Source organism: Nelusetta ayraudi, unplaced genomic scaffold (assembly GCF_046127955.1).
Source record: "Nelusetta ayraudi isolate G7.1 ecotype Tasmania unplaced genomic scaffold, CSIRO-AGI_Nayr_v1 ptg000239l, whole genome shotgun sequence".
Classification (NCBI taxonomy): Eukaryota; Metazoa; Chordata; class Actinopteri; order Tetraodontiformes; family Monacanthidae; genus Nelusetta; species Nelusetta ayraudi.
In genome coordinates, this window is record NW_027466288.1 from 105,001 (window position 1) to 120,000 (window position 15,000).

A 15,000-nucleotide genomic window follows, 5' to 3' on the forward strand; every position below is an offset into this window, starting at 1 on the left:
GAGATAAAAGCGTTGACGGCTAAAATCCCATGCAGGAGCCTCCACTGAAGGTCGGCCACCCTCTTAGACAGCGGAGCTTTGTAGAGGCTCCTCCATTCAGGCCGGAGCTCCTCCCCCTCAGCCAGGTGACGGCGATTCTGAAGCCTCTGCCTGTTGAGCACCTCCACCATCAGAACCGACAGGTCTTTTCCCGTAGCGTCCTTCAGGCTCCGCCCACTCCGTTGATCCGGACTGGACCAGATGACGATGGAGGGAAAATCGTCGTCTGAATTTGGGGCGATCAGGCCCCGGCTGTAATCCCCCAACAGGTGGCGTTCTTCCCCCGTCAGGCAGCCTCTCCAGTGGTCCAGCAGTCGGCGGGTGAACCTCCGCGACCTCCGACCCAGAGCATCCGCCAAGCCTGCCGCGTCCTGTAGGTGGGGACCTGCGTACTCCAGCAAGGAAACAAGCGATGTAATTCCAGCTCCCTTGAAAGCCTCGGAAACAGCTACTCCTGCCCAGGAGGGGGCGCTGAAAAGGCCTCCATGGCCTAGAGGTTCCTGCAACAGCCAGTATAGGGACTTGTGCAGAGTCCTCTGTCTCCTCACCAACTTCCACACAGTTAAAAGTCCACGGTAAAACAAGGGAAGGGAGGAAACAGTCACAGAGTTAAAATCCAATAAAAACACCGACTCCTGCAGACCCAGACCTCCAACCCTGTGCAGAACCAGCCGAGCAAGAGGCTTCCACACCAGGTCTCGTGGTCCGTACAGCAGCCTCTGCAGGAACCGCAGGCGAAAAGCTGCGACCCTACTGGCCAGGTGCACCAGCCCTTGCCCACCCTTTTCCTTAGGGAGGAACAGCACCGCCTGTGGCAGCCAGTGGAGACAATCCCAAAAGAAATTAACCAGTTGAACCTGGATTCGTGACAGCAGACCAGAGGGAGGGTCCACCACTGCCAGTCTGTGCCATAAGGCAGAGGACACCAGATTGTTGATGATGAGGGTCCTTCCCCTAAAAGACATGGAGGGTAGCAACCACTTCCATTTGTTCAGTCTTCCCTCCATTGCCTCTAGGACACCGTCCCAGTTTTTCTTTAAAACATCATCACTTAAAAACACCCCGAGATATTTCAGCCCACCTGTGGCCCACATCAGCCCCCCTGGTAAAACCAGCTCTGTGAGAGAGCCTCTACTGGTGGCAAAAGCTTCGCTCTTGTCCCAGTTGACTCTTGCTGAAGACAGTTTGTTAAAAAGGTTCGTGTTACTTTCTAAAATCCTAATGTCCTCCCGAGTGTTTAAAACAATCATCAAGTCATCAGCATAGGCTGACAGTTTTATGGGTGCGGGGCAATCAGGAAAACAAACAAACTTTCCTTAGTTTGTGCAGCAGGGGCTCAATGGCTAAAGAGTACAACATGCCAGAAAGTGAGCAACCCTGCCTCACACCCCTCCGTACAACAAAAGGCGCAGCCAGACCGCCGTTAATTTTCAGTATACTCGCAACGTCACGGTACAAAACCTGGATCCAGGCTATAAAACCTGGGCTGAAACCGAAAGCTGCAAGTGTCTTCCACAGATATTGGTGTTCAACCCGGTCAAAAGCCTTTTCCTGATCTGTGGAAATAAGACCAGTCGCTATGTCCAAAGAGTCGGAGACTTCCAAAACGTGCCGAATCAAAGTGATGTTATCACTTATTAACCTGCCGGGCACACAATAAGTCTGGTCAGGGTGCACGATCTCAGCCATGACCTCCTTGAGCCTCAGGGCCAGAGCCTTCGACAGGACTTTATAGTCCCCACAGAGCAAGGAAACTGGCCTCCAGTTCTTCAAGTCTTGGAGGTCTCCCTTCTTCGGAAGCAGGGTGAGAACTGCCCTCCTGCAGCTCTGGGGTAAAAGTCCACTCCCGAAGCTCTCCCTGAAAACCTCCAACATGTCCTCACCCAACAATATCCAGAAGGTCTTGTAAAAATCCACTGGGATCCCGTCAATGCCAGGCGCCCTGCCATTAGCCAGGCTCATGAGGGCCACATGAAGCTCTTCCAGAGTGAGTTCGGCAGACAGTTGGTCCACAGCTGACGCTCCAATCCGAGGCAAGTCGGACAGAAAGGTAGACTCCGGTCCTGAGACCTCCATCCACTCAGATTTAAAAAGGTCCATGTAGAACTGTGTGGCGTGCCTCCGGATCTCTGTGTTCTCCGTCAGCGAGGAGCCCTCACCTGAGCGCAGACAGTGGATGGTCTTCCTCTGGCCCGGTCCTTCTCTCCAGACCAAAGAAGAACTTGGATGGGGCATCCATCATGGTGGCGTCCATGAACCGGGAACGAACCAGTGCTCCTTGTGCAGTGATGCCCAACAGGTTAGCTAAAGTAGCTTTTTTACTCTTAAGGGCTTTAACCTGCCCTTGATCTCCTGTACAGTCCAGTAGGTCCTGTACCTCAGTCTCCAGGTCCTTAAGGGATCTGGTAATGTACTTAGTGACGTTGCGATTATATTGCTGACAAAATTGCTGTACAACTGTTTTACCATAGTCCCACCACCTCGACACTGAGGTGAATGAGGACTTTTTTTCCCTGTGTGAGAGCCACACTAACTTAAAAGCCTCTCTAAAAGACCGATCGGCCAAAAGTGCTGTGTTAAAATGCCAATAGGCACTGGATGTTTTGACATCTTGAATGAAGACAGCACAGTGAACCAGGGAATGATCAGACACACCTATCGGGATGTTTAAAACAATAAAAATGATCTAGTCTGGCCAGAGTTAAGGTGCTGTTTCTGCGGTGAGACCAGGTGTACTGCCTGGACCTGCTGTTAAAAACCCTCCATACGTCTCTCAAGTCGTGGGTCTCGATGAGACGATTGAGCCGAACAGCCGAGGCAGGATGAGGCTCCAGGTGGTTCCTGTCCACTGTGGCCTCAGCAGTACAGTTAAAATCACCCCCCAGAAATAAAAACTCATCAGCAACTCCACCAATGACATCACAAAGAGCGTTTAAAAAAGTCATTCTATCGACAGCGGAGACAGGGGCGTAGACACACACGAAAACCAGTCTTTTGCCCTCAAAGAGCGCCTTCACCATGATGGCGTGTCCAGCCATGATGTCCTGTGTCTCCACTGACTGAGGAGTGAAGGCTCTGGAGAAGAGGACCGCCACCCCAGCACTTGTGGACAGCTTGTGGCTGAGGAAAAGCTGCCCTGGCCACTCCTTCCTCCAGTCAACCTCATTGTTAGAGTCACTGTGGGTCTCTTGGACAAAGGTCACATCCAGCTTTTTCAGTTCACACATTTTAAAAAGCGAGGCTCTCTTTGTCGCAGCTCGTGCTCCATTAATGTTAATGGTCCCAACATTAATGTTCATCATTGTGAAAAAAGCACCCAAAACAAAAAACATGACAAAAATAAAATCAGTCATCGTCCTCCATCAGTGCCACTCTGGCTTTGCTCACCATTTTCTTCAGCCTGTACACTTCCTGATCATTAAAAACACCGTCACCTCTAAATCGGCTGACCAATCTAATAAAACCATTAAGATCAGGAAAGACCGAGTCGGGTGTAATCCCCCTCTGACCTTTGGTCTCTGTGAGGAACTTTCTTATCTTCTCAAGAGGATAGGAGGTGACTTTTGCCTCTTGAGAGGCAGTTAAAACGACCTCTTCGTCCTCAGAGAGGTTATGCAGCGCTTTCTTTGTTTTACCCCCACCCTGCCCCTTATCAACACATTTCTTCCTTTTACTGACATTAATCTTCAAATCACGTTCCTCCAAAACGTCATCCATAAAAGCGTTGTTCACACAACTACTTTCAGTTTCAATTCTTTCATTGATTTCACTATTTATTCCCACCGTGCAATCATTATTTGCATTTGAGGCGCCAGGTTCTTCCGCTGGGCTCTCAACCACCTCGGCGCCACCGGCGGTGCCAACTCCGTCTCCAATTACGGTGGCATCGATCACACCGGTGGCGGCTCCGACAACAGCGGCATCACCGATACGGATGGCGGCCCCGACTGCCGCGGCAACGCCGGCACCAGCGGCGGCCGGTGCCGCGCCAGCAACAACGGCGGCAACATCGACGGCGGCCGGTGCCGCCGGCGCGGCATCGCCGACACCAGCAGCGGCGCCCTCCGTCAACTGCCCCGAACCCGAAGCACCGGCAACTTCCCTCCCGGCTTCGGGACAAGCTCGGATGAGATGCCCCTCGGATTTACACCCAAAACATTTCATGGTTTCAGACGTGATAAAAACAGTGTAATTAAAACCTTCAATATTAAAATTAACGCTCAGGTTTAGGTGGCTGTCTGCGTCTTTAAGGACCATGTAGACGTGTCTGCGATGGCAAACTACATGCCTCAATTTGGGAGACTTGCAGCCCAACGCACCATTTTGATCGGTGACACAACTTGTCCGTACCTGGACAGCGCTTTGAGCAGATCCTCGTTCTTAATGAACGGCGGGGCGTTTGAGATGGTGACTCTCTTGGAAGGGTTGACCAGCGGGTAGACAGGAGTGAAGGCGTCTTTTACAACAATGCCAGCCTCCACCACCTTCTCCACCTTCTCCACGCTGTCCAGGAAATTCACCACCGCACTGTTCATACGCGATGCAGATTTCACGCTGTCAAACCTCACCACCTCCCCAACGGCATAGCTCACTTCTTCCACCGAACAACCGAGCCGCGATACAATCTTAACAGCGTGCCGGCGAGTTAGCTTCTCCAGCTCCGCCTGGCCGCCGCCAGCGGGCATAATGCCCGATAGCACCCCCACCCCACCCTAGTAACAACTGAAAAAAGTAAAATTAAACACTAACAAAAAAACAAACTGAGGGAAAAAAAAATAACATATAACGAGAAAAACAGCAAAGAAAAAAGTACGAGAAAGCACACTCGCACACTCACCACGCATGCGCAGAGAGAGAGAGAGAGAGAGAGAGAGAGAGAGAGAGAGTGAGAGAGAGACAGAGAGGGAGAGAGAGAGAGGGAGAGAGGGAGAGAGTGAGGGAGGGAGAGAGAGAGAGAGAGGGAGAGGGAGGGAGAGAGAGAGAGACAGAGAGAGAGGGAGGGAGGGGGAGAGGGAGAGAGGGAGAGGGAGGGAGAGAGAGAGAGACAGAGAGAGAGAGAGAGGGAGAGAGGGAGGGAGAGAGAGAGAGACAGAGAGAGAGAGAGAGAGAGAGAGAGAGGGAGAGAGAGAGACAGAGAGGGAGAGAGTGTGAGAGAGAGACAGAGAGAGAGAGAGAGAGTGACAGAGACTTAGTTGATTTTTCAACTCTTCTTTCTTCCATCACTTTGGGTGACATCAGTTCACATCAGCAGAAGACAATTAACAATAATCAAAGCTGCAAGCAGCGTTGACAGGGCTGCGCTCGATCGTCGCGACTGCAACTCTCTTTCTGTGGAGGTGGAAACCTCCAGGAAGCCACATGACTCCAGCCACTTCCTGTTTGAAACCAGGGCGGCTGATGGTGCCCCGCCCACAGTGACAGCCTCGGCTCTGCTGTACAACGTGCGGCATGCCAAGAACATTTGCACTTTTGGAGGAGAAATTGTTTAAAAAATGGTCTCATCTTTTTGCAAATACCTGCAAGCAAACTCGAGTCGCATTCTGCTGAAGATGGAAACTCAGAGTGTTGCTTGCAATGCAGCTGAGGATCTCATGCAGGCGGAGCTTTTTGGCCTCATGATTCTACTACGTCCGTGTGGAAGTTCGGGTTTTCCTTGCCTGTAGGTGGCGCTATGGAGAACCCTTTTTTTTCCCTTCGCCCTTGCGAGGGACGTCAGGCTCAGACCCAACAATAAGAACCACACTTTAGAACCACAACTAGTCATTCATAAAGGCTCCAGGTCCTCCACCTTCCTGTCCTCCTTAAACACCACCAGCACCCAGCCCTGGACCATCCTGCTGAGGAGCAGCGCTACGTCAGGGTCCACACTGTCCTCCACCTTCTCATATCTACTGACTGAGAGCAGCAGAGGGTGAGGACACTCAGTGAGAGAGTGAGCAGCAGTTTGAACTGGTCCACAGAACGCAGAACCCATCCCCAACCAATCCTCACCCGCCCTCAGCAGAAGGGGGGCGAGGCCTCAACAGCAGAAGGGGTGGGGCCTCACCTGTGCTGAGCAGCAGCAGCACCTTCATGCACAGGTACTCCTCGTAGGACACCTGCAGACGCACAAACTCACTGCAGATCTTCAACATCTGCTCGCACTGGTCGTTCATGAAGGGCAGCTTCATCCGCTCCCTGTGGAGAGAGGGTTTAAGGTCAGCTGGAGGGGTCAAACACAAGTCTCAATTCAGGGTCTGCATCCTTGGAAGGAAGCGTCCTCCGTCCGAAGGAAGCGTCCTCCGTCCTGAAGGAAGGACCCGGCCCAGAAGGACCGACCCAAACCCCGCCTCCCCGGTAACCTCACGGGACGGTCTAGCCTTCGGCGTATTTCCTGGTTGCGTCACCGCCGTTCCCTCCTGCTGGCCAACCCCGGAAGTGAGGTTTTCATAGCATCAAGCTAACCATTGGTTGGTTGGATGTTCAAATCAGTAAAAACCCTGCGTTAAAAACTGAATACTTGATGTGAAATTTAATACTTAAATTTATACGTGGTGTCTTTGCCAGTAGATGGCACTAATTTCAGCTGACTTCCCAGGATCCCAGGATGCTTTGCAGCAGCAGCACGCAAAGCATCCTGGGATACAGCAGGAGGTGAAGGATAGTAGCGGTGCAGCCTTGGTGCTAACAGTAGGGAGCATCTGGAGCGTCCTAAGGACTTCTGGGAAGTGGGAGGAGCCTTCACGCAGTGCTATGACGCAACTTCCTCTCAAAATGCAGCGTTGGAAGGATGCAGAACCTGGACTGAGACACGGCCAACTGCTAAAAGGCCAGCTGGAGGAAACGGGAGAAGGTCAAAGGTCAGGGTAGAGGGTCAAAGGTCAGCAAGAGGTCAGCCGTCGTAGGGTCAAGGTCAGCCGGGAGGATGACAGGGAGGTCAGAGGTCAGAGGCGATCACTCACTGGTTGATGACGAGGTCGGGGGCGAAGCACAGCATGGTGCCGTTGCACTGCTCGTACGACCTCCAGCCCAGGCTGAAGGACATGAGGAAGAGCCAGGAGCACTGGAGCAGCGTCATCTGGTCGTCCAGGTGGAGGCTCCTGAAGCCTGGGAGAGAAGGAGGGGACACGGTCAGTGCTGCTGCTGCTGCTGCTGCTGCTGCTGCTGCTACTGCTACTGCTGCTACTGTTACTGCTGCTGCTGTTACTGTTACTGCTGCTGCTGCTGCTGCTGCTGCTGTTACTGCTGCTGCTACTGCAGCTCACAGCCAAAAATTCAATGTAGCCCAAAAAGAGAGCAATGTGAAGAAATTAAGGCCTGTGCAACAATGGACGAGACCAGCTGCTTTTCTGCCAGAACAGCTGCATTTAATTTTGCAACACTGATTTTTCTCTGCGACGTCGCCGCCCACTTCCAGCGCAGTGCCCCCAGCTGGCCTCACCTGGCAGCGACTTGGCCCACTTGACCGCCGAGACCACCTGCTGGCCGCCCAGCCGGTTCAGGGTGCTCATGAGCCTGGAGGAGGTGTCGGGGGTGGAGCCGTCATAGCCCGAGAACAGCACGTCCGGCTCGATGGCCTTCAGCACCGACAGCATGCTGGGAACCAGCTGGGCCACGCAGCGAGGCATCATGGGTAGCACCAGAGCGGGCGCCGCCCCCGGGCCCGGCCCCACCCCCGCCCCCGCTGCTGCTGCTGCTGCTGTTGCTGCTGTTGCTGCTGTTGCTGCTCCAGGCTGCTGCTGTTGCACCTTGATCTTCATCAGCTTCTTGTTCTTCCTCGCTGTGAGCAGGAGGAGGAGGAGGAGGGGGAGGTGATGGGAGGAGGGGAGGAGGAGGAGAAGGAGGATGGAGAAAGAGGTGCAGGAGGAGGAGGGAGGAGGGGGAGGTGATGGGAGGAGGGGAGGAGGAGGAGAAGGAGGATGGAGGAAGAGGTGCAGGAGGAGGGGGTGGAGGAGGAGGAGGTGGAGAGAGGAGTTGGAGGAGGAAGGGGAGGAGGAGGAGGAGGAGGAGGGGGGAGGTGATGGGAGGAGTGGGGAGGAGGAGGAGAAGGAGGGTGGGGGGAGGGGGGAGGAGGAGGAGGAGGGGGGGAGGTGATGGGAGGAGGGGGGAGGAGGAGGAGAAGGAGGGTGGGGGGAGGGGGGAGGTGATGGGAGGAGTGGGGAGGAGGAGGAGGGTGGGGGGAGGGGGTGGAGGAGAAGGAGGTGGAGGAGAGGAGGAGGTGGAAGAGGAGGAGGAGGAGGGGGCAGGGGGAGGAGGTGGAGAGAGGAGTTGAGGAGGAGGAGGAGGGGGAGGGAGAGGAGGTGGAGGAGAAGGAGGTGGAGAGGAGGAGATACATTTTGAGATTTTGAATCCAAACATCACATCCATTTTGCACACACACGCATATATACATATATCTGTGTGTGTGTGTGTGTGTGTGTGTGTGTGTGTGTTTTCTCCCCCTACTCTTCCTCCCCCGCTCGGCCTTCTTCTAATTTCCTCCGCTGTCGTTTCCATGGCAACTAATGTTTCTGCCGCGGCTCCGCCTCCGCCTGACAAACACTTCAACCTGATGATGCAATTTGATGGCGGCGGAGGAGCATCAGCCGCAAAACAACCTCCCTGCTCCTCCTCATCCTCATGCTCCTGCTCCTCCTCACTCTTCTTCTTTTTGTCAATAAAGTGTGGTGGTGAAAATCAAAGACATCGAAATGAAACTCAAGCGGAGTTGAGATGTTGGACTGAGATGTTGGACTGAGATGTTGGACTGAGATGTTTCACCTTCCAGGTTCATTCCAGCCTGCAGACACTTCCTGAAGCGGCACGCTGGGCAGTTCTTCCTCCGGATCTTATCGATGATGCAGTCGTTCCTCCCGGCACACAGGTAGTTGTGTTGACCTGGAGGAGGAGCAGGAGGAGGAGGAGGAGGAGGAGAAGCAGGAGAAGATGTGAGACACAAAGGTGAAGGTGGTTGTTGTGGTTCTGGTTTGGACACTGCTCCACCACAGTGAGGTGGAGCAGTGCCTGAAAGATCCTAGGAGCTGTGTTGTCTGGAACTCAATGTCCCTGGTAGGACCTTCCGAGGCCAACAGGTCCTGGGTGATGGGACATCAGTCAGTATGGTGCAGCTGGGGGCCCAGCCCAGAGTCAGGACCCCACCCTGGAGCTGGGTCCAGGGCTGGGGGCTGGGCCTTAGCCCACAGGGCCCGGCCGGGCTCAGCCAGAACCAGCGACGTGGGTCCAACCTCCTGTGGGCTCACCACTCACAGAGGGAACCGTAGGGGTCAGCCGCTTTGAGGTGGAGGGCCTGGACCTCAGCCCCCAGCTCCAGGGACATGCATGTCACCTCGCTGGGGGGAAAAACCCTGAGCTTGTGCAGGAGGTTGAGAGGTACCAGCAAGATTCAGTGGGGCCCACCTCCACGCACAGCCTGGATTCTGGAACCCAGCTCCTCCAGCGGACCTGGACTCTGCATGTCTCTGCTGTTGCCTGTGCTGAGCGGTGGTGGCCTGGCGGAGGAGAAGGCTCGAGAGAACCGGCAGGCCAAAGCGTATCGCAGTTGTGGTCATAAGGTCTCTGCTGCCTGTTGCAGCGGCAAGCCCTGAACCCGGTGGTGGACAAGCCAAGCCAAGCCAAGCCAAGCTAAGCTAAGGGATGCGGTCAAGCTGAAGAAGGCGTCCCATCGAGCCATGAGGGAAGAACTGGGATGGAACCTTGGAGTCCATTGAGGAGTGGAGGCTAAAACTCTGGTCTAGAAGGAGCTCTAGGAGGCCATGGAGAGGGACCATCAGTCAACCTCAAAGAAGTTCTGCAAAACCACCCGGTGCCTCAGAAGGCCGTGCTGGTGTTGCGCTCCACCAACACTGCTGACAGTTCGGGTGGAGAGCTGTAGACCTCCACTGGGGAGGTCGTTGGGCACTGGAACGATAACTTTGAGAATCTCCTCAGTGCCACCGTCGTGTCCTCCACTGGGGGAGCAGAGGGAACACAGCTCTGGAATTCAGCCCTCTGTGATGTGTGTGATGTAAATATCAATAAATATTGATAAATATTGGTGCGTTTCACCAGTGATTATTTCACAGCCAGTTTTGATTCCATGATCCTGAAAAATCCCTTTCATTTTAAAAAAAAATCACTGCAGTCACATGCAGGAATCATCATCATCATCTTCATCATCATCATCATCTTCATCATCATCTTCATCATCATCATCACCACCTTCATCATCACCATCACCATCATCATCACCTTCATCATCATCACCACCATCACCACCCTCACCATCATCATCATCATCATCTTCATCTTCATCATCATCATCACCACCATCATCATCATCATCATCATCACCACCACCATCTTCATCATAGTGCTGAAAATTGTTGTTGTGTCTATTTACCATCTGAGTTTTGTCGTGCTCTCCATCCTTCGCCATGAGACCAGAGCAGGTGGAGATGTGGAGAGAGACAGAAGTGAGCAACAACAAATTCCTCAGGGAGCAAAACAAGACTGTTGCTGCTGCTGCTGCTGCTGTTACTGTTGTTACTGCTGCTGTTACTGTTACTGCTGCTGCTGTTACTGTTACTGCTGCTGCTGTTACTGCTGCTGCTGCTACTGCTGCTGCTCCTGCTACTGCTGCTGCTGATGTTACTGTAACTGCTGCTGTTATGGCTGCTGCTGCTACTGTTGCTGCTGCTACTGCTGCTGTTACTGTTGTTACTGCTGCTGCTGTTACTGTTGTTACTGTTACTGCTGCTGCTACTGCTGCTGGTACTGTTACTGCTGCTGTTACTGTTTCTGCTGCTGCTGCTGTTACTGCTGCTGTCACTGCTGCTGTTACTGTTACTGCTGCTGTTACTGTTACTGATGCTGCTGTCACTGCTGCTGTCACTGCTGCTGTTACTGTTACTTCTGCTGGAACTGCTGCTGCTGCTACTGCTCTGCCTGCTGCTGGAGCATTGGTGGCCTGACTCGCCATTTCATAATTTTATCAAGGCCTGAGCCACTGGTAGAGGTCACCAGAGGTCACCAGGAGGTGGGCGAGGCCTCAAGCCACCAATCACCTTCAACCCGTTAAAGCAACTAGCGCTCAATAAGCGAAGCCCGCAGTGGGTAAGGGGTGGGGTCAAAGGGTTGGGGGGGGTCAAGGGTCAGCGAGGCTCTGAGGAGAAGCTCCGCCCCCAGGCTGATCAGATGTTGGGGGACCAGAGCTAATGGGCGCTGCTAGCTGTTAGCTGCATGAATACAACTGCGCCTCTATATCAGGGATAGGGGGTGGGGGTTGAAAGAGAGGGAGAGAGACAGAGAGAGAGAGAGAGAGAGAGAGAGAGAGAGGAGACCCACCTTCGACCGCCCGCTTGAAGAAGACCTTGCAGCTGCCACAGGTCACGACCCCGTAGTGGCACCCCGAGGCCTCGTCCGAGCACACCAGGCAGATCTTGGCTGCACCGCCTTTGGCCTGAGGGGGCGCCACCGCCACGCCGCCGCTGGCCCCGCCCCCCTCCAGCCTGGACACCGAGCTGAGGGTACAAGAGGGAGAGAGAACTGGGATGAGACCAAAACCAGTGAGACCAGTTGGACTGAGGAGGGTCCAAGCTGCTCGGCCGATGAGTGGAGGTGAAAACAACGACTTGGACCAAACAAGCACCCAAAGCTGTCAGTCACAGCGAAATGGTACCTAGTAGTAGTTTGGCCATAACAAGTGTTTCCCAATAGAAGCTATTAGCATTAGCTTCCAGTCATGAAGCTAATGTTGGTCGCTGGGTCTACTGGTTGGTCAGGCTGCAACAACTGATTGTTCCACCAGTGAGTGAAGGCAGCAGGACTCCAACCTGCTCACTTCCTGTCGCCTCCACCAGGTTCGGTTTTGACCTCTGACCCCCCGAAACCACCTTTGAAACAACAACAGCCAATCACAGCGATGGTGATTCTCCGCACCGACGACCAGGTTTCCATCCGACTCACGAATCACTTCTGGCCAGTTGAATCATGAATCACTTGAATCCTCTCTGCAGTAACTCACTCCCCTGGTGGTGTGGGCGAGCGAGTGAGTGAGTGAGAGAGAGAGCGAGACAGAGCCGATCCATGGATCCTCGTAGCAGCAGCAGAAAACAAAGAGACGCTGCTGCTGCTGCTGCTGCTGCTGCTGCTGCTACTGCTGCTACTGCTGCTGCTACTGCTGCTACTGCTGCTACTGCTGCTGCTCACATCTTGAATGCTCCAGAAAGCAGAGCAGCAGCTCGGTGCAGTTTTTTATTATCAATGATTCATTTTGCTGATTTCTAATCTTGTCTCATTTCCCCACCGTGGGATCAATAAAGTTCTTCTTCTAATGGATTTGATTGGTCATTGTTCAGTTTCATGGTTGTTGGTGTCCACCATCATCAGTCCAGTTCACCTCCTGCAGCTCCACTTGCATGAGAGTTTGGAGTGCCAGTAGTACCAGCAGTGGCAGTAGTACCAGCAGTGGCAGTAGTACCAGCAGTGCCAGTAGTACCAGCAGTAAGTATTGCAGATCAGACTGGGAGAATCTTCAGGAAGCTTCCAGTGAGGAGCTCTTCATCACATCTCCTCCTCCCTCTCCCTCCCTCTTGTGGTCCGCTCCCACAGCCCCTCCCCCACACAGCCCCTCCCCCTCTGTTACATGCTCTCTCTCTCTCTCTCTCTCTCTCTCTCTCTCTCTCTCTCTCTCTCTCTCTCTCTCTCTCTCTCTCAGTCTCCTGCTACCCATTCTTCCTCATCATCATCATCACTCTGGTCTCTGAATTATTAACTGTTGATCCACAGCAACTGTGGGGTGTAACAGTGCTGATTACACACACACACACACACACACACACACACACACACACACACACACACAGGCGAACAGAGACCTTCTTCTCTGTCTCCTCCTCCTCTCTGAGAGGGAGGGCGGGGAGGGAGGAATGGGGGCGTGGCCTAGGGTTGGACCAGGTCACATGTCAGTTAGTCTCTACAGGCAGCTACACTGGAATGCAGGAATTTCGAGCTACACAGGAAAACTGGGTCACACAGCAGTGGGGGGGGGGGGGTCTAACCTGACCGGACCAATCACAGCTCAGATTTCTGTTGGCCAGCGGGGAAAAAAAGAACACAACAACAACAACAACAAGACAAAGATCAGGAGGTCCCTGTAAAGACCACCAGCAGCATGGGCCTCACTTTGCCTCAATACCAGGATGTGTGTGTGTGTGTGTGTTTGCTGCTGACACGCAGCTGAGGACCCCCCCCCCAGAGTTCATCTCTATGGCAACCAAAGTAGGAAGAGCTGATGACTCAGAGCAGCCACGCCGACTCACTGACTCACTCATCTGACTCATCAGTTCAGCAGTTCAGACTCCAGGACTCAGAATGACTGCTATTAAAAGACTCCACTGCAGCAGTGCGAGGAAGAGGAGGAGGAGAATGGGGAGGAGGTCAGAGAGGAGCAGGAGGAGGAAGAGAGGGAGGAGGAGGGGTACGAAGAGGAGGAGAAGAAGGAGGAGGAAGAGGAGGAGCAAGAGGAGGAGGAAGAGAGGGAGGAGGAGGAAGAGAGGGAGGAGGAAGAGAGGGAGGAGGAGGAAGAGGAGGAGAGGGAGGAGGAGGAAGAGGAGGAGAGGAGGAGAGATGCTGGGATCAGACGTGCAGGTGTTGGAGGAGCTTCTGTTGCATCATCACTCACATTCTGCCCGGCAACAGCCATATTATTGGCTGAAAGATGAAGCCAGAGAAGAGAGCAAGGCTTGGGGGGGGGGGAACCGGAGTGGGCGGAGTCAAGAGGAGGTCGCTAAAGAAAACTACAATGAAGCAGCAGCTGGAAATGATGATGATGATTGTTATTATGATGATTATCATTATTAATAAGTTCTTCATGGGTCTGTTCATAAGATGTAAAAATCTTGTTTTCTTGTTTCCGAATATAAATCTTTTGTTTTGTTTTTAATTTCTTTATTTCTTTAAATTGAAATAATTTCCTTTTCCTTGCACTTTATTGTTGCTGTAATTGTGCAGATGTCCTCAGTGTGGCACTAATGAGGGCTTCCATTGTATTCTAGTGAAGAGTCCTCTGGTCCTGCTGGTCCTGCTGGTCCTGGTCACCAGGACCAGCAGGACCAGCAGCAGCTCAGTCTTTCTCTGACTGGTCGGGAAACGGCGATTCCGGCTCCCGGCAGCTGCAGTGATCGGAAGCAGGTGAGGAATTCTAGGAATGTGAGCCATCAAAGAGGAGAGAAGAAGAAGAAGAAAAAGACAACATCCATGTGGTGGAGGAGTGAGGGAAGGAGGCCCTGCAGACTGAAGACCAGCAGCTCCACACTGGACTGCAAGTATCGGCACAGAGTATCGGCACCGAGTATCGGCATCGAGTATCGGCACCGAGTATCGGCATCGAGTATCGGCACCGAGTATCGGCATCGCGATATAATTTTCCTCAGTATTGGACTGGAAAATAAAATAATATTGGTGGTGTCAAACGTCTGACTCTAACCACTCTATCGCTCTCTCTCTCTGTCTTCACCCCAATCAGAAGCTCCTAGCAGATGGCTCCGCCCCCAGGGAGGCGGGGCCTGCTTCTGGTTTTGTCCTTCAGTGGGAGGTTTTCCTGGCTGGCTGTCGCCCCCTGCTGCTCTGGAGGGTCAGCTGCTTTTCTCTCTGAGACGCCTTTGGACTGACTGGCTGACTGACTGATTGATTGATTGATTGACTTCTCGGTGCAACATCACGGCTGTCACCTGCTGGAGCCATGTTAAAAATAGCAGCTGGGCCTGAGCACACACACACACACACACACACACACAGCTGTGTCTATTTTAAAGTGTGCCAGCAGGGCGGCGGTGGTGGCTGTGGCGGTGCTGCTGCTGCTGCTGATGTCATCACTTCAGAAGCAGGGCAGTCATGTGACCAGTCCCGGCTCCGCCAGCAGGCGTCCAATAGCGTGGCTGGACAGCCAGCGTGGGGGCAGGACGGACCGTCGGGGAAAAAGAACAACAAAGAAGAGAAAAGTGG

General features: G+C 53.4%; 2 protein-coding genes across 4 annotated transcripts in view; both read right to left on the reverse strand.

The window, feature by feature from the left end:
* LOC142882255 (protein NLRC3-like) overlaps positions 1-12,199 on the reverse strand; it is a 35,880-nt gene extending 23,681 nt beyond the window's left edge. The window contains exon 1 of the mRNA XM_076016880.1: positions 12,110-12,199. The gene's annotated coding sequence lies outside the window, so the exon portion shown is untranslated. The remainder of the gene's footprint in view (positions 1-12,109) is intronic.
* LOC142882254 (glucocorticoid receptor-like) overlaps positions 1-15,000 on the reverse strand; it is a 25,523-nt gene that overhangs the window by 3,578 nt on the left and 6,945 nt on the right. The window contains exons 3-8 of one of the 3 annotated variants that reach the window (XM_076016878.1): positions 11,341-11,516; positions 10,397-10,423; positions 8,779-8,895; positions 7,460-7,798; positions 6,981-7,125; positions 6,158-6,216 (exon numbers count right to left, since the gene is read on the reverse strand). In XM_076016878.1, the coding sequence (XP_075872993.1) occupies positions 6,158-6,216; positions 6,981-7,125; positions 7,460-7,798; positions 8,779-8,895; positions 10,397-10,423; positions 11,341-11,516 (863 nt within the window). Of the gene's footprint in view, positions 1-6,085; positions 6,217-6,980; positions 7,126-7,459; positions 7,799-8,778; positions 8,896-10,396; positions 10,424-11,340; positions 11,517-15,000 lie in introns of all 3 variants that reach the window. The other 2 variants (XM_076016876.1, XM_076016877.1) reach the window with 2 other exon arrangements.